The sequence below is a fragment of the Sphaeramia orbicularis genome, chromosome 16 (genome assembly GCF_902148855.1).
Source record: "Sphaeramia orbicularis chromosome 16, fSphaOr1.1, whole genome shotgun sequence".
Lineage (NCBI taxonomy): Eukaryota > Metazoa > Chordata > Actinopteri > Kurtiformes > Apogonidae > Sphaeramia > Sphaeramia orbicularis.
In genome coordinates this window covers 56,301,241-56,324,647 of record NC_043972.1, presented here as the reverse complement: position 1 = coordinate 56,324,647, position 23,407 = coordinate 56,301,241, and the positions used below count along the sequence as shown (strand labels likewise).

General features: G+C 39.7%; 3 protein-coding genes and 1 pseudogene across 3 annotated transcripts in view; 1 reads left to right on the top strand and 3 right to left on the bottom strand.

Moving 5' to 3' along the window:
• The window catches only part of LOC115435836 (uncharacterized), a 1,131,008-nt gene extending 1,122,325 nt beyond the window's left edge, over positions 1–8,683 (top strand). The window contains exons 15-18 of the mRNA XM_030158449.1: positions 1,154–1,324; positions 1,568–1,614; positions 7,955–8,324; positions 8,412–8,683. Coding sequence (XP_030014309.1) covers positions 1,154–1,324; positions 1,568–1,614; positions 7,955–8,324; positions 8,412–8,580 — 757 coding nt within the window. The 3' untranslated portion in view covers positions 8,581–8,683. The remainder of the gene's footprint in view (positions 1–1,153; positions 1,325–1,567; positions 1,615–7,954; positions 8,325–8,411) is intronic.
• LOC115436284 (zinc finger protein 345-like) overlaps positions 1–23,407 on the bottom strand; it is a 589,760-nt gene that overhangs the window by 279,708 nt on the left and 286,645 nt on the right. The gene's annotated exons all lie outside the window — the stretch shown is intronic.
• LOC115435837 (zinc finger protein 420-like) overlaps positions 1–23,407 on the bottom strand; it is a 363,895-nt pseudogene that overhangs the window by 248,926 nt on the left and 91,562 nt on the right.
• LOC115436321 (zinc finger protein 239-like) overlaps positions 13,797–23,407 on the bottom strand; it is a 97,879-nt gene continuing 88,268 nt past the window's right edge. Inside the window, exon 2 of the mRNA XM_030159167.1 lies at positions 13,797–16,079. Coding sequence (XP_030015027.1) covers positions 15,355–16,079 — 725 coding nt within the window. The 3' untranslated portion in view covers positions 13,797–15,354. The remainder of the gene's footprint in view (positions 16,080–23,407) is intronic.

The window sequence follows — 23,407 nt, the reverse complement described above, 5'->3', positions numbered from 1 at the left end:
AGATGATTTGGATTTAGTGACACTGAATAGATGGAGATACTGTGGAAAACAGGAAAAATGAAAATCACAACATTAAAGTGTTTTTTACTTTGAAGTTTCGGTATTTTTATTCTAGTTTCAGTTTTAATGATAGATTTGACATTGTTAAATGACTCATGTGCTTTTTCTTTGATAAACAAACAAACAACTCAAATTACAATTTAAAAAAAGGGTTTTTCACTCAGTTGTGCAGCTTTATTTGGATCTGAGCTGTAGAACAAACTGAGATCTATGTGGACTGTGATGGTCCTTCAGTCCAGACCTGACCTGACTGTAATCCAAATATCATCTGTGTCCTCCAGGTCGAGTATCTGTAACCTGTCAGAGAGAAGCTGTGAAGGTCTGTCCTCAGTTCTCGGATCCCAGTATTCTAGTCTGACTCATTTGGACCTCAACAACATGGACCTGAAGGATTCAGGACTGAAGATCCTGTCAGATGGACTAAGGAGTCCAGACTGTAAACTGGAGACTCTCAGGTTTGGATTGTTCAACCAGTGTGAACGATGATGATTAAAACCATGATGTACCTGTAGTGGATCAGTCTGACCTGGTTTTCAGACCAGCTGTTCAGTGTCTGACATGAAACACATGCATGTTCCTTTATTTCTATGAAACAAACACAGGAACTAAACTGTATGAAGATGTATTTGAACCAAATGAGTCTAAATCTACAGATTTAGACTCATTTAGACAAAGGACAGTAAAGTGTCTACAGTCTGAGGGTTGGACTGGAGTGGAACTGGTTTGTCTGTTCAAACACTGGAACCCAAGAACCACTAGACCTTTGATTTGGAGGTGGTGAAGGATGTTCATTTATGCACTTGATGTTTTTGGACCAATATCAGTACATTTGTGTCTTTATTTGGTCAAAGTCAATCTTCATCCAGTTAAATTTGTCTGAGTAACAATAAAAGATCAGGTCTTTCCAGACTTTGGACAGGGACTGGACTAGTCTTAGTCCAGTTCAGATCTGGTACTGAACCCAGTCAGTCAAATAGAAACTGGCTCCAGGTAAATCCCATTTGGAATGAAATCCATCCTCAGAATAATTGTGTCCAACAGCTGACGCTGCTTCTCTTCCTCCTCAGATGATGTGTGATGTTTTGTGTTGCAGACTGTCAGGATGTCTGATCACAGAGGAAGGATGTTCTTCTCTGGTCTCAGCCCTAAAGTCCAATCCGTCCCATCTCAGACTGCTAGACCTGAGCTACAACCATCCAGGAGCCTCAGGACAGGAGCTGTCTGCTCTAGTGGAGGATCCACACTGGACACTGGACACTGTCAGGTATGGACTGAGCTGATGCACACACAGATAATGTGTGATAGAACAGGTGGAGCTGACAGGAACACTCTGTCACAGCTGATTCCACATCCTTTACTGAAGTTCCAGACCACGGTCACAGATACAGACGTTCAATAAGGGACTGACAGGAACCATTGACTGGATGTGAACAGAAAAGCTGGAGTGGATCAGAGTGATGGAATGTCCATGTTTAATGCTGATCTGACCCCCCCCTTCTCCTTTCAGGTTGGAGCCCAGTGGAGTCCGATGGTTGAGACCAGGTCTGAGGAAGTGTAAGTGGATTTACATTGGATTACAGATGAAACCCAACCTGAACATACAGTGAGAGCTGGTACCACATTAGAAAACACATCAACTGTCAGTGAAGACAGTGGGTGAGCTGACAGCTGATTGGTCAGGACATGGATCACATGACACAAACACCCTGAGGGACAAGTCCTCAGAACCTCCGACCATTGGCCAATCACACCTCTTCTGTCTTTATGGATCATTCTAGTGTCGTTCTTGTGCCGCTGTCTGATAAAGGTGGAAAACGAACAAACAATAAAGTCAAAAACACAGCTGAGTCGATCAGGAGGAAAGTTTGTCACAGTAACAAGTTCAACCAAAACATCAAATCACTTCCAGAAACATTTATTATCCATTAGATAAAGGCTGTAATATTATGGGTTTTATGGACAATTAGGAAAAAGGGAAAGATCAAATGAATAAATGTATGCAGAGGTGGTCGTTAATACAGTTTGTTTTTGATCAGAAGGTTTTTGACAGTGAACTTGGAGACACAGACTGAACAGAACCATTGGAATGAAATGTCAGTAAATTCCAGTTCCTGTCTATCTGTCCTTGACTACTGCCTACATGACATTAGACAGAAAAACCACAACTACAACTCACATCTCAGAGCTTTTCCGTAGAGGTAGACTGATATATCGGCCGGCTCATGGGTGATTCTAGGATCAGAGGTTTAGGGGTGCTGAGCACCCAGAGTGCTGCCTGGTCAGGCAAGAGACATTTCACTGTTTTGTACATTTTAACGCAACTTCAGACCATCGTTCGCACAGTTGTTAAAGAAAAGCGTAACATTTTTTGGGTATGAGAAACTCTGTGCCTAAACCATCAAATCTGATAGAAGTTATTTAAATGCTGAGCCACTATAAAAGAGGAATGGACTGGAATCATAAAAGAAATATACTCTAACCCTAATTGCTGGTGGAAGACAATCCTCCATTTTGATACAGCAGCTCCTCAACCTATACCTATACCTATACCTATACATGTACATATACATATACATATACATATACATATACATATACATGGAATATTAGTGTCAGATCTATCAGATCTACTTCACAACACTGTCTGTGCATGACAATACACTGTACAGGTTCTATCAGTGGAATATTTATAAATCTGTTGTATAAATGTACATAAACCAATATATATGTGGAATAGCACTTAATCATATACCGTCAAAACATCGGCAAACCAGCACTTTTGTCATTTGTTTTCCAATTAATCTGATTAAAATACGTAACATTTAACAAATTTAATCCCTGAGGGAGATAATTTCTAAAAAAAACTGTAGACCAGTGTATATGTTCAGTGTCTCTTTGCTCTCCTCTCTCTCTTTGTGTTTTAACCAAAAGGCAAATAACTAAACAATGTGTTTTATATCTAACAAGAAATATAAACTGGTACATTTATTCAACTTACAACATCATTGTAATCGAATATTTGGTTGCTGTGGAAAATGAAGTTACACAAGTTGATCTTACACTCTTACCTGAATCTGGCTGTTTTTTTGTTTTGTTTTTAAAAAAACAAAACAAAAAAACAATTGTATGTTCCTGTCTACACACACACACCTACACACCTACACACACACACACACACACACACACACACACACACACACACACACTAGGAGTTAATGGTCATCCAGTCAGTTTTCCAGTCATATAAAGTCAGTCTCTCCTTGTCTTTAATCTGAACTCATGCAAAAACACAACAGCAGCTTCTCTCAGTCCAGTTCAAACAGAGGACAGAGGTGGACTGAACCACATGGAATGTTTCCTAGCTAGAAAAAAACATCAGCTCACTCCCACCTAACAGCATAAAAAGTGATCTACATTTCGATGCAGCAAAAATATGGACTAGAGATGATAATAATGTGTTGGTATTAAGTGGTAGAAGTAAACAAATGTCCTGGTTAACACCAGGTATGTACACTATTGCACCCAACTGTAGAAGGCAGCGCCTGCACACTGCTCTGTACAGGTGGAGCCCAGAGTCTGAGTCAGGGAAAGGGGGGAGAGATGGAGTGGATCAAACCATTTTCGAGACTTGATGGGTGGGGGGTGCTGTATTTTTGTTGTTAAAATATTATGTTTCAACCATGTACTGTATATGGTTTTGACATTTTTCCAGCATGTTAAGAATGGACATAAAGTAAACAAGAAAAAAGAAAAATTTCAGCAATCTTAAAATATTTTAGGGGTGCTGGGAATCAATTTAGGGGTGCTTCAGCCCCCCCCCAAAATGGGCTAAAAACGCTAATGGGCCAGCTGATGTATCGGGCCAATATATTTATTTTCTTCAAAATCAGCCTTCATTTTTTTTTGAAAGCCGATATTTGATCAGTAGTTCAAATGTTATAAGATATTTGATCAGGCACCTGTGTGGGGAGCACTTGAAGTTCAGTAAATGTTCAAAGAGTACTATGTGTACATGTATTAACAATTTCATTTATATTGCTGTATAAAAATCTTAATTATCTGAGTGTTTCAATTATTTTTTTTACGGTCAATGTGCTTTAAAAAACAAAAATAAATCTGCCTTAAATATCGACCTTAAAAATCGGCTGTAGGTATCGGCCATCACCTGACCAAATTTTTAAAAATCGGCATCGGCCTTAGAAAAACCCATATTGGTCAGCCTCTACTTCTGTGAAATAAAAGTGACTCAGACCAGTTTCAGACCAGACCTTTATTTATATCCATCATGAATTTACCCAAAACCATCAGAACTGAAACCTGTGGAGGTTTAAAGTGCTGTGATGCTGCGACCCATCAGTGATCTGCATTGGAACACACATTATCCATGGGATCACATGATCAGCATTTATTTAGTCTCATATTTATGTGGAAGATTTTCATGATAACTACATGACGTCTGTGTTTGGTCTTTGAATGAACTACTAGGACTTGAACTATCAGTACTTGTGTTTAATGAAACACAAACTGAACCAAAACTAACAAAAAACTAATTAAACAGAGTGAGAACAGCAAAGTTACAAAGGACATCCTTTAAATATTCAACAAAATTTTACAACAACAACAACATTTTATTAATTTTCTCTGAGTATTTTCTTCATTTTTATTCATTCTTCTGATTATTTTGTTCAGTTTGTTTCATTATTGCTGTTTTTGCGAATTCATTTTATATTTTCTTGTATTAGTTTTGTTAATTTTGTATTTAGTTTTGTTGTTTGTTCATTTTCATTCATTTGACTGATTGATGATTAATTTGACTGATTAGTGTGTTCAGTTTTTATTCTTTTGTTGAGTATTAGTGTTTGTAATCAAGGTTATAATAGTTTTGGATTTTTAATTATAGTTTACTTTTATTTAGTTTTGACTTTTTTTTCTCTAATTCAGTTAGTTTTAATTAGTTTTAAGAACATGTTTGCTAGTTTTTATTAGTTATCATTTTTTTCTGAATGCTTAGTTTGAGTTTAGTTTTAGTATTAGTTTTAGTTATTTCATATATTTTATCTTCCTCACCATCCTATTCAAAGAAATTAGTGAGGCACGGATCAGTGGGTTACTCCGGACACTTTATTTGGGGGTCGGGTTACAGCGGCTCATTGACTGAGCAGAGACACAAACACATGTACATTATGATGTATAAATTCCCTATAGCAGGTTGGGGGGGTGGGGGTGCGAGCCATACACAACGTCACTTACGTGAAAACAATGCGAAGATGTGCAAAGTGTGAGAGGAGATGCGCAAAGCAGCCAGCAGTTAAACCAGAAAGAAACATATATAAACCAGCTAACCGGCAGTTAAAGCAGATCGACACACACACACACACACACACATATATATATAAATATATATATATATATATATGTGTGTGTGTGTGTGTGTGTGTGTGTGTGTATATATATATATATATATATATATATATATATATATATATATATATATATATATATATATATATATATATAATGTATGTATGTATGTATACATATTAGGCCTGTAACGGTACACGTACCGAACTGAATCGTTTCGGTACACACCTGTTCGGTTCGGTACACAGCTGTACCAAAACGTCACAGCATGATGAGAAAAAGAAAAAGGAGAACGAAAGACATTGTTTGATGCGGAACTTTAAATCCGCGCAACTTTCACACGGACATATTGAAGGACGCACACATCGACCCGAAATACGACATAGCAGCTGATATAAGGTAAAAAAAAAAACTAAAAAAAACAAAAGCAAATATGATGTCAACCTGGAAGGAAGAGACTGGAGACCCTCCACCATTATTACAGTCCAGTTTGGGATCACTTCAGGTTCAGGTGAAAGACAACGAGGAAAGAGACGGTGATAAGATAGACTACGGTAGTTCTAAAACACTGACACTAGCGCTCTCTCTCTCTCTCTCTCTCTCTCTCTCTCTCCCTCTCTCTCTCTCTCTCTCTCTCTCTCTCTCGCTGTATAACAGAGGAATAGAACTCGGAGTTGGCCACTGAAAGTATATAAAAATAAAGTTTCACTTTCGTTTCACACCAGCGTTAGTTACGTTAGTTATGGACCGGACTGCACACCCCGGCTCTGACCAAAAAAACAAAACAAAAAAACAACAAACAAGCCATCCCCCAGACAAATCGCACTTTGCACACGCACACGCACGCACACACACACACACACACACACACACACGCACACACACACACAAGTACACAAAGTGTCCTAAACAGTTTGTACTCTGTCCTAAAATAAATCATTTGGTTCAGTTTGTTGTCAATGTTGCTCTTCAGTTTGTTTAAACAGAATACCAGTTTACCCTCCTGTTAATGTTGCACTTCATGCAAAATTTTTTTGTTGATATTTTTATGCAGAATGTGAACTGACAGAACTGTGACTAGATTTTTTTTTTGTTTGTTCAAAACTACCTGTCAGGGAAAAGTGCAATACTAATGTTTAAAATACATTTAGTAATATTAATAATTTATTTTATTCTCTATTTGATTTATAGCAGCAGAATTATATTATTCCTGTTTTTCTATATTCTGTTGTGTCCAAAAATTGCGGGAAAAATGTTCAAAAATTCATAAATGTATTAAAGACATTTTGAGGGGTTTTCTTTCTTCCTGTACCAAATAGAAAAAAACCGAACCGTGGCTTTCAAAACCGAAAATTTTGTGTACCGTTACAGATATATATATAAATATATATATATATATATATATATATATATATATATATATATATATATATATATAGCCAGCTAACCAGCAGTCAAACTGCATAGAAACATATACTGTATAAACATATATAACCCAGTTCCTCATCAGTAAACCACACCTTAGCAGATATTTCATCTCTTAATCATCTCCAGTTCCATTATTAGCCATCTTTGCATCATTTCAGTTCAGCTAGCTGTAGCTAGTAACATCAAACGTTTTTAACATTATAACAGGTTCCATACCTCTGTAATTGGATTAGTTTTCATCTTCCTCTTTTCTCCTCTTCTAAACTGTGCAGTTAAGGCCTTGGAAGGCCTTTTCATGGTGATAAACTCTCCAGTCTTTACCTGGATACTAGTTCAAATACCTGTCTGACATTGACTGTCATTTAGCTCCACTCTGTCTCTGTCACTCACGCGCACACACAGTGAGCGCAAAAAAAAAAAAAAAAAAAATGACCCCATGCATCACTAAAGTAAATCCCAGACAGGACTGTGCTGCTTTGTCCCAGCTTTAGTCTGTGTGTCCCAGGTAGAGTGTGGACCAGAAGACGATTGGAAACCACCAGTGACCAGACATGACAGACTGTGAAGTGTCCTATGGTGTCACCAGCTCAAACTGCTGGAGTGAAATAAATCAATTTGATATCAATCCGACATTGACAAAGACGAAAACGAAGGGAATTTTATCCATAATTTTTATATGTTTTAGTTAGTTTTGTAAGCTCACAATACAGTTTCAGTTAGTTATCGTTTTTTTTCTTTTAATTAGAGTTTTTATTTATTTCAGTTAACGAAAATGTTTTTTCAATTTTAGTTTTCGTCATTTTGTTCGTTTTTGTTAACAATTATAACCTTGTTTGTAATGTGGTACCAGGTGAGGTTGTGTAACTGTGGTTTCATATTCCAACTAATGTGACGTCTTTCCTTGTGACTGCACAGCTAGCAGCTAGCTTACAGCTATAAAACACACACATCACCAATCCAACATATGGTCATTTGTGTCACAGTAACAGTGTGTGAACCAGGGACACAATTACAAACAAGTCATTCTCTAGTCTTTCCCTAAAGTCAAATCAGCTGATCACTGATCAATAACTGCAGCTGCTCTGTGTTTTCTTCTGTCCATCAGATTTCTGTGAACTCACCCTGGATCCAAACACAGCGAACGAAAAACTCAAACTGTCTGAAAACAACAAGAAGGTGGAACGAGTGAAGGACGTTCAGTCATATCCTGATCATCAGGACAGATTTGAGTTCCATCCTCAGCTGATGTGTTCAACTGGTCTGACTGGTCGCTGTTACTGGGAGGTCCAGTGGAGTGGAGGGGTTCATATAGCAGTGACTTACAGTGGAATCAGAAGGAAAGGAGAGAATGAAGACTGTAGGTTTGGAGAGAATCATCAGTCCTGGCATCTGGAGTGTTATAGAGATGGATACAGTGTCTGGCATAATAAGAAACACACACGCCTCCCTCAGTCCTCCTCCTCCTCCTCCTCCTCCTCCTCCTCCTCCTCCTCCTCCTCCTCCTCCTCCTCCTCCTCCTCCTCCTCCTTCTTCTCCTCCTTCTCCTTCTCCTCCTCCTCTGGTACAGTATCAGTGTATGTGGACTGTCCTGCTGGATCTGTGTCCTTCTACAGAGTCTCCTCTGACAAACTGATCCACATCTACACTTTCAAAACCACATTCACTGAACCACTGTTTGGAGGATTTGCACTGTTGTACCCAGGATCCACAGTGTGTTTGTGTGGTGTGTAGATGTGTAATTGTTTAGTTGTGTTATGTAGTTGTGTAGTTCTGTTGTTGTATAGTTGTGTTGTGTACTTTTATAGTTGTGTAGTTGTGTTGTGTAGTTGTATAGTTGTGTTGTGTTGTGTAGTCGTGTAGTTATATAGTTGTGTAGTTGTGTTGTGTAGTTGTATAGTTGTGTTGTGTAGTTGTGTTGTGTTGTCATGTTGGGTAGTTGTATAGTTGTGTTGTGTTGTGTAGTCATGTAGTTGTGTTGTGTAGTTGTATAGTTGTGTTGTGTAGTTGTATAGTTGTGTAGTTGTGTTATTATATAGTTGTGTAGTTGTAAAGTTGTGTTGTGTAATTGTGTGGTGTAGTTGTGTTGTGTCCATAACTTGTTGAATCCAAATCTGTTGAATTTCATCTCCGTTCTGTCAGCTGATCATCTCCAAATACACTAAACATTTACAAACACCAATCACATCAATCAGCCTTAATTCAACTATTAATTGGTTTATTTTTGATGCTTGTTTCCTTAATTTTACTTCATTCTTTTTAATTCTGTCATTATGATGAATTGTTTGTCTTGTGTTTTCATTTTTTGTCATTTATGTTGATTTTTTTTTCTGATCATTCTGAGGTTTTTTTTTTTTAGGTTCACTTTGGTAATTATTTTTGTTAATTTTTGTACATTTTGCCAATTTGTTATATTTTTCTCGATTTAGTTGAATATTTTGTTCATTTTGATGATTTTATATTTTCCCATTTTTGTTCTTTTTTCTAATTTTGCTTGTTTTGTTTTTAAGTTTCATTATTTGTTATCATTACTTTCTCCTGTTTCCCATGTTTCCATTTTATTGCTTTGCTATTTTCCATTTATCCATTATTCATTAATTCTTTGTATTTACTCGATTATGATGAATTATTTTCCCGCGTTTTCAGTTTTCATTTATATTGACTTTTTTTTTTTTGTAAATGTTGGGGATTATTCCGTTCTATATTTTTCTTCATGTTGAATATTTAGTTCATTTTGTTCTGTTTTTCATTTGGACTTGTCATTACTTAGAGGTTCTGATGCTATAACACTGCTGCCCATAATGTTGGAATAAAGTATTTTTCCTCTTGGAATGAAATGATTGCGAATATATGATTTCTTGTTCATACAGTGGAACTGGACTATCCAGAATCAATCCCCAGGTGAATGTGTGAGGTTGTCAGGTTCTGTCTCTATGTTCCAGTCCTGTGGTCTGGATGCACGTCAATCTAACTATAGAAGTGGGCGGGACTTTCACTGGAGGAGAACTCAACTCATCCAATCACAGTCCAGATATGACTTCTATCAGTGATCAATAGGAACTAGACTGATATCTGGAACCATTTACATGTTAGAAACCATCAAAATGTGGACCATTAGAAGGAAAGGAACATTTAGAACATGTAAAAAATCTACATTTTTACAAACTGTTAACAAACTTTGTAAACATTCTCCCAAAGAAGATACAGATCAAATTGAAATGAATTCAACCAATAGTTTCAGGGAAGAAGATGTTTGAAGAAATCACTAACGGAGACGACGCCTTCACAATAACTCATCTATCAGCATTTTTACAAAGTGAGAGGATTATGGCTTTAGGCTGAAAATGACCATTACTTTAAAGGACCGTATTTACAGAATAAAGACATAATGTTTGGAGAAAAGTCATAAAGAGGTGGAAATATCTGGAGAATAGCCTCCACGTCTGCATTCAGTTCATCTTTTGGGCTGAAAGTTGGAAAGAATTTTGACTCTTTACTCATAAAATTCTATTTTTTTCCTAATATTATAACTTTATCCTTTGTACATTTACATCCATAAACACCTGTTTATTGGTGGAATTACAGTATTTTAGTCGTAAAGGCTTGTGAGTGTTATTTCCATCTGTTTCTAGATACTTCAGCGTCTTTCAGCGGTAAAATGTTCACGTTCATCCATTCATTCATTCATTTATTCATTCATTCATGTCAAGAGTTTGTGTAACATGTTGTTTTGTTGTTTAAGTGAAGAATTACCATAAATCTGAGTCTGATTTACATTACATTGACATTTACAGTGAAAAAAATATTTGAATTCATTACAAAATTCATTATAATTATTATTAAATGGAGTAAAAACCTCATTTCCAGTCTTTTTCTGACTCTAATCCAAAGGTTTTATTCCTAATAAAATAAAAACAAACCCAACATTTCATAAATTTCACGCCCTGGCCTGTGTTCTCCACCTGATACTGATCACAGTTCCAACATTACACTTGTCATTATCAGTTTATTCACATCAGAAAGTGTCAGAACTGTTATGGCCCCTGGGGTCCTCTTGGGGGAGCTATGCATGTCTCCAGCTCTTGGCTCTTAACAGGCACCTGATAAGGAGATTAGGAACACCTGTGGCACCCAGAGTTCCTGTCTTTAAACAGTCTGCCTGTAGCTCTCACCTGGCACATGCAAAGCAGGGGGCCGGGGGGGCTTGAGCTTTTTTTTTGCGCAAAAAACTGCATGACTAAAATTTTCGTGACTAAAATTTTGATCAATGATAATAAATGTTAAGAGTGATTTAATTTGGCTGTCACTGGACCTGGTCATGGTGCCCTTTCATCTCTGTCACGCCCCGCCCCTTCCTCCTGTGCAACCTTGCTTGCAACACACACACATGCACACACATCATGCGGTCTGGAGAATGAATGAGGAGGAAGGAAGTGCCACGATTCCAGGTACGTAAGAGTCCACCCCGCTATCTGCCCAAAACATTCACTTGTCTCTTTTGGTCCTGGTCCTATTCTTCAACAACTATAGTTTTGGGGCCAAAAACCGATGGTAAGTGAGTAAATAATTCAATATCATCGTCACGTCATGGAATGAGCTCCCAGACTAGCACACTCTAACACAGTGGTTCTTAACCTTGTTGGAGGTACTGAACCCCACCAGTTTCATATGCGCATTCACCGAACCCTTCTTTATTACAAAATACAATATGATTTTTTTCAAATTCAAGACACAGGTATATGTTTTACTGGTGCACAAAATGAACCGTGCATTAACATCACTGTGTTCAAAGAACAAAACCAATACAGTGCATGAACTCACAACAAATTACATACCTTTTCACAAAGACATGACCTTTTTTAATACTACCACACTGAAATGGTTTTAATATTTAACCTTATGTATTCCAATAATGAACTTATTGTATTTATGCTATTTATCGTTTTTAACATTTTAACACACACCCATCACCTAATTTCCATTAGGCTACAATAATAATGAATATTTACTGCAAATCAGTGTGACTTCTGCTGTTGTGTATATGTATGTGTGGGCCGTCAGGTCAACCCGCTTTTTGTTTCGTCTCGCTCCGAACTTTCCGAACCACGCAATTTTGACATAAAAAAAGATAATTGCATGTAGTGTATAAAAAAAAGTTCTCGTTACTCCTTCAGTATTTTTGTGATCGTTGTTTTATTACGACACTAGCTCGGCTTTAGCGTAATACGATTTCTCCGTTCGCGACGGTGCGTCGGTTGTCACATGACTGTAACTGACCAGTGCGGTGACCGAAAAATGTAAACAAACGCTACACATGGCTGCCCCCATGGTTAACAGGAAGTAGCAAAAGTCATAACAACGATGTGGAAAATACTCAAATAATTCATCGTCAGACGAGTGGAAGAGATTATAAACACTTCTGGATGTGTTGTAGTGCTGTAAGCGACAACAATACACCACGTATGTTGGATGTCAATCAGAGAAAGAGTCTCCGAAGCCGTTTGTTTACATACACAGACCTAGCCCGACACACACACCTGACTAATGAGTTGAGTGTGTGTCTTGACCTCCGCCGAACCCCTGAGACTGACTCACCGAACCCCTAGGGTTCGATCGAACCCAGGTTAAGAACCACTGCTCTAACAGCTGGGTGTCCACCTGAGTCTGAGTCCTGCTGAAGCACTCACACAGATTTGCTTCTGTTTTATTTCCATAAACTGTTGAGTTTTAGCCGCAAAATTCTAACACATGGTAATAGTCCTCACTTGCTGAAACAGTCACCTTTTCTTCAGTTTTCTCTGTTTTTGCATAATACCTTTAAGTTTACTCTGAGCTTTAATGAACATCTACATGATCAGTAAATTAAATATAGGGTAAAGGAAGTGAGTCACTGAACTGAAAGCAGCCATTGAATGTGAATGCATGCAAATACCAAGGGTATTTGGTGATGTGTGCGATTCCATTGCTTGGCGTTGTCAGCAGTGTCTGGACCAGAGCAGACATCAGTTTGAGAACAGGAAGTGACAAAACAATAAAAGGATGTTTCTAAATTCTATTACATTTTGAAAATTAAATGAATTTTAATAAACACCTACTTTACAATTATTTAAAGTGTGTATACATTTTTGGGGACACCCTGTATATACAGAATAAAAACAAGCATGTCAACCAACCAAGAAAGGGTAGAGATAAATATTGCACTTTGACCCTGGTTGGACACTGAGGATATATGTTAAATGTTATACAGGCTCGGTAGGGTTCTATACAGGTGCTGTAGGGTTCTATACAGGTGGTGTAGGGTTCTATATAGGCACTGTAAGGTTCTATACAGGTGGTGTAGGGTTCTATACAGGTGGTGTGGGGTTCTATATAGGTGTTGGACTGTTTGATACCTTGTTCAGACACAGACAGACCAGTGATCCTGGTCCAGGTTCTGTTCAGCGTCGTGTGAAATCTTTCTTTGGTAGATTACCCTCAGTATTTTAATCTGTCAAAATGACCGACAGCCTTCAGAATTTTCTGTCATCTCTAAAAAAAATCTGTCAATGACGGAATATTTTTGGTGTACGCGACCTCTGACTAATTCAATGCCCACAAACTCAATGAGAGGTAGTATCTGCATAGAAACCAGGGGCCTCATGTATAAAGACTTCTGTGGATTTCATACTGAAACCTGGCGTACGCTTAAATCCAGATAAATCCGTACGCACAAAAAAAATCCAGATGAATAAAACTGAGCGTACGCCCGACTCCAAGCACACTTCCTTTATACATCCCAGTCAGCGTGGAATTGAGTGCATATGTCGGGGTACCTGACTCCTCCCTCTCCACACCCACATTTAAATATGCAAATTAGTATAAACTGGGCCTGCAGGTGGGATTCCCTCTGGGATTCCCCTCTCTGCATGATCAGATGATGACGTCAAGGTGGATGCAAAGCGGAGGCCATAACAGGCGGAAGGAGAAAAGAGACGAACTCAGTCCGTTTGAGATGAGAGTCGACGCTATTGTGAGTGACACTGGTCTCACAGGGCTGACTTGGACCACCCCCAAGGTAAATATATATTTAGTATTTGTGTAACTCACACATCTGTTCATTCCACAGGTCATACAATAATCTGATCACAGCCAAACAACATAAAGGTTCATGCGTAATCATGTCAGGATGTCAAAGAGGAAATCAAAGACTGTGACTCATGTTTAATTACTCAATTTATTATTTCCCAAAAGACAATGAAACAGAAGAAGGTGAGACGCACTCCCAGCCTCCTGTCACAGACCGTGGGTCCAACAGCCAGCTGCTGATGTCCGTCCTCAGCCGTGTCCTCACCTGTGCTCATGCGAGTCACAAGAAGACATCATGACCCAGATAGCAAAGAGATACTGGGACGGATCTGGAACAGAATCGCTGACGACTTGGCCTGAAACTGCTTGGAAGATCCGTCCTGGTGTCCAAACGCCCATCGGACCCAAACAGATACTGCTCCGTGAAACAGAACTTCTACAGAAACGGTCCGGCTCTTGCCCAGCTCGGTGGCATATGATCGCCTGGACCGACTTCTAAATGTTCCACAGACATTAATAATACATTAAATGCATTTAACAACAAGTGAATTCTGTGTCCTTGTCTCTTTATGTGATTGACATCACATCCTATTCGGATGGCAGGATTGTCATTAAAGGGTCAAGGGTCTGGTTCTGGTGGGGGATGTGCTGCTCTGGCAGTGGGATGACGTGCTGGTGTGTTCATTGTTCATCTGTGTATCTCTGATGTGCACATCGATCAGAGGAATGACCTCTTTCACATTATTAACAGTTTCCCAGTGTCACCACTAAGTGTTACCAATGGTTCTAAAGCACTAGAAGCATGTGTATACACACTATGAAGCACATATCCACGGTCATTTCACTCTTTGTATATCTGAACTTGAGTGTGGAAAAGAGTGTATGCCACGTTTTTGTGCATACGCAACCTTTGTACATGAGGCCCCAGGTCCTTGTTGTCCTCCACTAGTTGAACTTTTCACCTCGTGGCGGATTGAGGTTCAGTAACGTCACTGTTTTGTGAAGGTGGTGCATTAGAACACACTTCTGTACTCTGAGGAAAACAAAACACAGCCTTCAGTCAGATGTTTGTCTTCACATCTGGATTCTGTGAAGTCTGATCTGGAGGTTTTTAAGTCTGATGTTCTTGTCAGAAGTGGGTGCTGCTGGTTCACACACACTGTGTTTCTTCTTGTCATCTGATGCTGAGGGACCTTTTGGTCCAGACGTTGATGATTCACATCTGTGCTGATGATAGCAGAGGGCAGAGGATGACGAGAATCTTTCATCACATTGGAAACATTTAAACTGTTTAGGTGTGTTATGACACTGACTCTTTCCACTGGAGTCCAATGTCTTACTTTTTGTACGACTGTTCAGTTTTTGTCTTTTGTGGAAATGTTTGACGCGTTCATGTTTAGTACATTGTGAACCTGTGATAAAAGATCTGTCAAAGAATCTGCACTAGTAGGGTCTCTCTCCAGTGTGGGCCCGTTGGTGGATTTTTAGGTGATTAGCGTGGGTGAAAAACTTCCCACACTGGTCACAGTTATATGGTCTTTCTCCAGTGTGGATGCGTTGGTGGATTTTTAGGTAACTTGTTGCGATGAAAGCCTTTCCACACTGGTCACACTCATATGGTCTTTCTCCAGTGTGGCTACGTTGGTGGATTTTTAGGTACTTTGCTGTGAAGAAAGCATTTCCACACTGCTCACAGTAATATGGTTTTTCTCCAGTGTGGATGCGTTGGTGGATTTTTAGGTAACTTGTTGTGATGAAAGCATTTCCACACTGGTCGCATTTATGTGGTCTTTCTCCAGTGTGGATGCGTTGGTGGACTTGTAGGTTACCTGCTCTGGTGAAAGCCTTTCCACACTGGTCACACTCATACGGTCTTTCTCCAGTGTGGATGCGTTGGTGGACTTTTAGGGCATTTGCTAAGGTGAAAGCCTTTCCACACTGGTCACACTCATATGGTCTTTCTCCAGTGTGGATGCGTTGGTGGATTTTTAGGTCACCTGCTCTGGTGAAAGCATTTCCACACTGGTCACACTCATATGGTCTTTCTCCAGTGTGGATGCGTTGGTGTCGTTTTAGGTGACTTGCTCTGGTGAAACCCTTTCCACACTGGTCACATTCATATGGTTTTTCTCCAGTGTGGATGTGTTGGTGTATTTTTAGGTAACTTGCTCTGGTGAAAGTCTTTCCACACTGGTCACAGGTGGGTCTTCCATCCATGTTTGCTGGAATCAGGTGATGTTTGTCCAGACACAACTTTTAGGTTTCACTTAAAATCCACCTTTGTCTTCTCTCTACATCAAAACACAAAGAAACAGAAGAGGTGGTCACTGAAATGCAATGCAATGGAACACAACAAACACATCTCTTTCAAACCAGATTAAGCAGACAGACAAAATTAACTAGTTAGATAATTAATAGGACATTTTCAAACATTTAAAAACTCAGTCCTCTTATTCTAAATGTGAAAACTGATGCAGATTTGACAATGTACAAATGAGTTACAACAGTTACTTGTTTCATGACAAACCTCAGAGCTCGTTGCACCACCACAATCATAAGATGTCATGTATGGTCACCAACTTGGCCGTATTGAATCAAATTTGACCAAATTTGAGGTAGATATGTTCAACCTGCACATCAAAACGCCAAAACATGATGTTTATTGTTGCAACTAGATGGTGCTATGGGTCAGATTCAATATTTTCATGTCATTACATTCATGGTGTGACTCTTATCATACATGTGAACATGCCGATTAGACCGTTTGGTTTTTACTATGAAATTGCTCGAGGTGTTTGATGAAATCTGTCATGTTATGACTCCAGGCTTTCTCACCACTCCTGGGAACGTTGCCCTTGCACATATTACAAGTATCTGTGGATGTTGTTGGTGAAGTTAGGCTGAAGTGCTGCCACACAGGTGAGCTTTTCTCTCGCTCCATAGCTGCTCTGTATGTTGAGGACGTTGTTGCTGCATGACGTCACACGCATCGCTCATAGAACAGAATTAGAATGAATCAGAGCCGTTCAAGTAAATGGTTGTTTTACAGCTCTGAAGCTGCTGAGAGCCACCATCAGGCCAAGCTTTCACAGTCTTTGTGGTGGTAAGAGCAGGGATTAAAAACAGTGACATGTGATCAGAGTGGCCCAGATGTGGTAGTGGTCTAGCCCTGTAGCCCTTTTTTCTGCCATTGACCAATTTCCACAGCCAAGCCAAAGGAGTAACAGAGGCTGGACTTTTCCACAGCAGAGCTGCATTCACCAGTCAAAGAGGCGGGGACGCAGCACAGCATATAGTGTGACGTATCACTTCCACATCAGAAATACCCCAAGCATAGCGGTGTTGCTAACCTCGCCAGAGTCGGCCCATCTTTCACTGTTCCACTAATGTTAGTATAGATAGAGTCCTCCGCCTGAAGTGACAACAGCTGGTGGATCTCAGCGTCTTCCCAGTTCAACATTTTTGTGGTCGTGTTGATTTGTTTTACTGTGCACGGCCAGCACTAATTTTTAAATCCCCCCGGCACGGGGGTCACCGTCATCAAAATGTCACACCTTGTTTGTTGAACGACAGGTGTTCCTTTTACAGAGCATTTCAGAATCGTGATTCTTTCTTGATCAGGCCTCTGTTACTACCTTCAGAGGTGTTACAGAGCTGTGATACAGGTGGAACCAAATGATCCACTATTTCATTTACACAGATGTCATTCTGGAATAAAAGTAAAATATTCCCATAACAGAAGTGCTGTGTAAAAGGAGCTTATGGGTTGGTACAGCAATTGTTACTGATGCTGTCAAGTTTGGTCGAGGTCAGGGCTTTTCCAGCCAGCATAGGCATTAAATGGAAACATATTATCCACTATAATGTAGTACTAACATGATGATTGAGTTGATTTATTAAGTTGAATTAGATATATGTAATGTGATCAACAAGTAGAATGTTTAAATGAATGTTGATTCATTTGTGATTACTGTGTGTATATAGAGGAGACAAGTTGAGGCCATGTTAGAACAGAGAGGGGTCAATTCAGGACGGGGCCGGACTGAGACTCATTTTCAGCTCTGGAGTTTCATACCTCAGACCAGCCCACTTTAGATCACGACCGATTATAATTAAAATCATGCAATTATAACCGTACATGTTATCTTCATCTGTCTCCTTTGTGCCTAGTGGTTCAGGGTTGTGCTGCTGAGCTGCTCCTCTGTCATCAGTAGACTCTGCTCTCCCTTTCACACTTCCTCCAGTTTCCCTAGACTCGCCTGCACCTGGATCACAATAAAAAATAATATCTACAGACATTTTGACTTACTTAACCAATGAAGATATTTACATTGGCAAAATATGCAGGTTTAATTGATATTACTTTATGTCATTGCTCTCAGTTGTGGGCTTTCTGTATTTACTGTCTCACTTTTAATGATAAAAAATAAAATAGGTCAGGACTATGGTTTGGGTATAGAAAGTGGTTTTACTGGAACTAATGCTTGTTCACACAGTCTGTTCCAACAGCTCACCTTTTCCTCCCATACTGACAGGAACAATCCCCTCATCACTACTGGCTCTGCTTCTGACACTAAAGCACATTTTAAATATGGTCATAATTCTCAGCACAAATCTTCTATTTTCAAAGCCTTGGTGTCAGTTTCATTCATGTAGTGCTGAATCATGGAGCATCTCAGAGCACCTTTCATATTGAACAGGCCTACACCATACTCTTCATTGGAGCCTATTTATTCTAATAATCTTCCCTCTATGAGCAGTCCTACCTGCCCACTCTGGACTTGTGGGCTCATGGCTGGTGTCTGCTGCTGAATCTGCTTTCTGACTCTGAGGAGCTACAAGACAAAGTTTCCCAGTTATGTGGCGTCGCATCATACTATTATTTAAACTGCATAACGTTATGTTACACGCCACAATACCACACAATTCATTGACTCGATAATTAACTAACTGAAAGGTGGTTTACCCGGTTCATCATCCTCATTAGTTGTTTTCAACAGGGAGGTCGTTTAGTGAAAAAGTTGCAGATTTTGGCACATTTGGCTGCGTTTGCTTCAAGAGCTTTCCTCTTTTTAATTCTTGCCTTCTCCACACCACCCTTGTTCTTTCTATTATCCATGTTTCAAACAGCAAACACAGCTGACCATCCACAGCCTACAGAGCACAGATGGTATATGCTCCACAGCTACAGTACAGAGCTACTATCCGTATGCACGGACATGTTATGTCAGGTCACGGTGCGTCTGCAAAAAAGAGGAAGAAAACAAACAGTTTGCTAGTAGAGGGGGTGGTGGCCCAGGAACAGCGTCTGCAGATTACGTGATCAACTCAGTGCTATGACTGAACACCGGCCCCCAAAAAATAAATAAATAAAATATTAAATACATATTTAAAGTGAACTCCGGACCCTCGCGGCCTAAATATTATACCGGCCCACCGGGAATTGTCCCGGTCCTCCTGATTAGCCAGTCCGGGCCTGATTCAGGACATGACCTGGACAAAATGTACGTACACAGTCAGATCAATGTTGCAAAAAAGTAGAAGTGAGAAAAGAAATAGGCTATTTGCTGCACCCGAAACTAGTCAAGACCGCTAAAAAAGGGAAGTTCCACCAGAGACATCTGGACATGACTCATCTATCCTGGCACATGCAAAGCAGGGGGCCGGGGGGGCTTGAGCCCCTGCCGCTTTGATCCTCTGCCTACAAGTGCCCTTTTTACTCGTTTTTTTTTTTTTGCGCAAAAAACTGCATGACTAAAATTTGCTCAATGATAATAAATGTTAAGAGTGGTTTAATTTGGCTGTCACTGGACCTGGTCATGGTGCCCTTTCATCTCTGTCAGGCCACGCCCCTTCCTCCTGTGCAGCCTTGCTTGCAACACACACACACACACACACATGCACATGTCATGCGGTCTGGAGAATGAATGAGGAGGAGGGAAGCGCCACGATTCCAGGTACGTGAGAGTCCACCCCACTATCTGCCCAAAACATTCACTTGTCTCTTTTGGTCCTGGTCCTATTCTTCAACAACTATAGTTTTGGGCCAAAAACCGATGGTAAGTGAGTAAATAATTCAATATCATCATCACGTCATGGAATGAGCTCCCAGACTAGCACACTCTAACAGCTGGGTGCCCACCTGAGTCTGAGTCCTGCTGAACCACTCACACAGATTTGCTTCTGTTTTATTTCCATAAACTGTTGAGTTTTAGCCGCAAAATTGTAACACATGGTAATAGTCCTCACTTGCTGAAACAGTCACTTTTTCTTCAGTTTTCTCTGTTTTTGCATAATACCTTTAAGTTTACTCTGAGCTTTAATGAACATCTACATGATCAGTAAATTAAATATAGGGTAAAGGAAGTGATTTACACTGAAAAATGCAAAACACAGAGGTTTTTATTATAATAAATGGTGATAAATCACATGAGAAACGTCAAAAAGAGAGAAAAAAATCATTTAGAAGCTGCCATAAAAGTACCACTGGGTCTTAATGGGTTAAAATGTGCTGAAGTAATTAAATTCTGCTAAACAGATATAAAATTGCATAAAAAGAAAACACATCCAAGTCTTCTTCTCATCCAATACCTAAATCCGGCCCTTCTGGTGTACAAGAGTCATAAAACTTATGTAAAATCCCCGACTCTTTCATCAGTGCCAACACTTTGACATTTCTGGTTTTGTTTCAGAAACTGCTGGATCGATTCTCGTAATATCCGTGTTTGCCTCAAACATCTTGAGTGAATCTTATTTGAAATAACCACAAACCTCCACAAATATTCCCATCAACCTGGTCAATATTAAATGATACAGCTAGAAATACTACAATATAAACTTAAATTATGTATAAAAGCATGACAGTGAATGTTAATAACTAGAAATACCTTCATTTTACATCTGGTTTTACAGTGAAACATTGAATATTCAGTTTCTTTTCATTCTAGGACATATTTATGATGATATTTAGGTTTTCCACAGTTAAGAAATAACCATGTAGAGGAAGTGTTAACCCAAGCCAAACCATTTAACATTACATGATAATGATAAAGTTTATATTGTAGTATTTCTAGCTGTATCATTTAATATTGAGCAGGTTGATGGGAATATTTGTGGAGGTTTGTGGTTATTTCAAATAAGATTCACTCAAGATGTTTGAGGCGAACACGGATATTACGAGAATCGATCCAGCAGTTTCTGAAACAAAACCAGAAATGTCAAAGTGTTGGCACTGATGAAAGAGTCGGGGGATTTTACATAAGTTTTATGACTCTTGTACACCAAAAGGGCCAGATTTAGGTATTGGATGAGAAGAAGACTTGGATGTGTTTTCTTTTTATGCAATTTTATATCAGTTTAGCAGAATTTAATTACTTCAGCACATTTTAACCCATTAAGACCCAGTGGTACTTTTATGGCAGCTTCTAAATGATTTTTTTCTCTCTTTTTAAGGTTTCTCATGTGATTTATCACCATTTGTTATAATAAAAACCTCTGTGTTTTACATTTTTCAGTGTAAATCACTTCCTTTACCCTATATTTAATTTACTGATCATGCAGATGTTCATTAAAGCTCAGAGTAAACTTAAAGGTATTTTGCAAAAACAGAGAAAACTGAAGAAAAAGTGACTGTTTCAGCAAGTGAGGACTATTACCATGTGTTACAATTTTGCAGCTAAAACTCAAGAGTTTATGGAAATAAAACAGAAGCAAATCTGTGTGAGTGCTTCAGCAGGACTCAGACTCAGGTGGGCACCCAGCTGTTAGAGTGTGCTAGTCTGGGAGCTCATTCCATGACGTGACGATGATATTGAATTATTTACTCACTTACGATCGGTTTTTGGCCCCAGAACTATAGTTGTTGAAGAATAGGACCAGGACCAAAAGAGACAAGTGAATGTTTTGGGCAGATAGTGGGGTGGACTCTCATGTACCTGGAATCGTGGCGCTTCCCTCCTCCTCATTCATTCTCCAGACCACATGACATGTGCATGTGTGTGTGTGTGTGTGTGTGTGTTGCAAGCAAGGCTGCACAGGAGGAAGGGGCGGGGCATGACAAAGATGAAAGGGCACCATGAGCAGGTCCAGTGACAGCCAAATTAAACCACTCTTAACATTTATTATCATTGATCAAAATTTTAGTCATGCAGTTTTTTGTGCAAAAAAAAAAAAACGAGTAAAAAGGGCACTTGTAGGCAGAGGATCAAAGCGGCAGGGGCTCAAGCCCCCCCGGCCCCCTGCTTTGCAAGTGCCAACCCACCTCGACACTAGAGGGACGGAGCCTGTAAACAGTGCCCCAGACTATGGATGACATTTCCAGTCACTTGGCCCTTTGAATTCTGTTCAGTCTTTTCCAAAGCAGCTGCAGACCTTATTGTTTCCTCAGGCTTTGAATGAGCTGTGGGTTTTCAGACCATGTTCTTTAGTTTTTATGTCTGTGGACACAGCTGTGTGTCTGTGTTTGTCTGTGGATCCTACTTCTATTTGACTCAAAAGCACTTTGTGAATTCATTCTGTGAAAAGTTCCATATAAATAAACTTTACTGACTTACTTCTGATGGATGTGGGACAGTGAGTCCAACCCCCCCTTACAGTGGTTCAGCTGGTCCACAACCACCTGAGGCTCAGACGTGGGTCAGCTACAGACACGTCAACGCTTCCTCTTTTTAAACGCCCGTTTTTGTGTCCTAACATTAACTCAAGGCGTTGTCACAAAGCGGCTGAGATTCACTTCCCCTATTTTGAATCTCATGACTGTTGATTTTCTCTGTACTTTTATTGATGGTAAAGTTACCAGTTCAACACACAGTCCAGTCTAATCTAAATAGTCCAGAGGAGTTTAATGGACCAGTGAGGAGAAAAACCCTGACCCTCAGTAACATCAACAACAACAACAACAACACTGAGTTCAACCCCTGAGTTTCACATCAGCTTCTACTCTGAGGCTTGGTCTCATCACAGTCACTTCAGACGGACTCCAACAAATGGATTAAAGCTCATCCAGTTTCTACTGAAGTAAAGAACCCACAATGACGGAAGTGAGAGTCAAACAGGTCCAACATTACCTTCATGGAGAGACGCAGAGACTCACAGCTGCTGCCGTTTGAAGAGGAAGTAGAAATGAAGCCGACATGAAGTGGATGAGAGGAGGAGGAGTCAGAACAGAGAACATGTTTACAACAGTTTCTACTGTCGTTACTTCATGGACTGATAGGAACCATTATCTGGGTCCAACTTTACCTCCAGTTCTATCACATTCAGAACCCAAAACTGGATCCCACTGACTTTGGGATGACTCCTCAGTGACAGATCTTCAGTATTTCTTCGTATTCTTCTTCCATCCTTTATGTCAGCAGGTCAAATCTGCCCTGAGATGAAAACCTCAGTAAATGAGGACAGAACCAACACCTTTCCTCCATAAATGAGTCCACAGAGGATGGGTTTGGGTTCAGTGGTACAGAGGATTCCTCAGGTGGGAGGGGCTCACAGGGTTGAC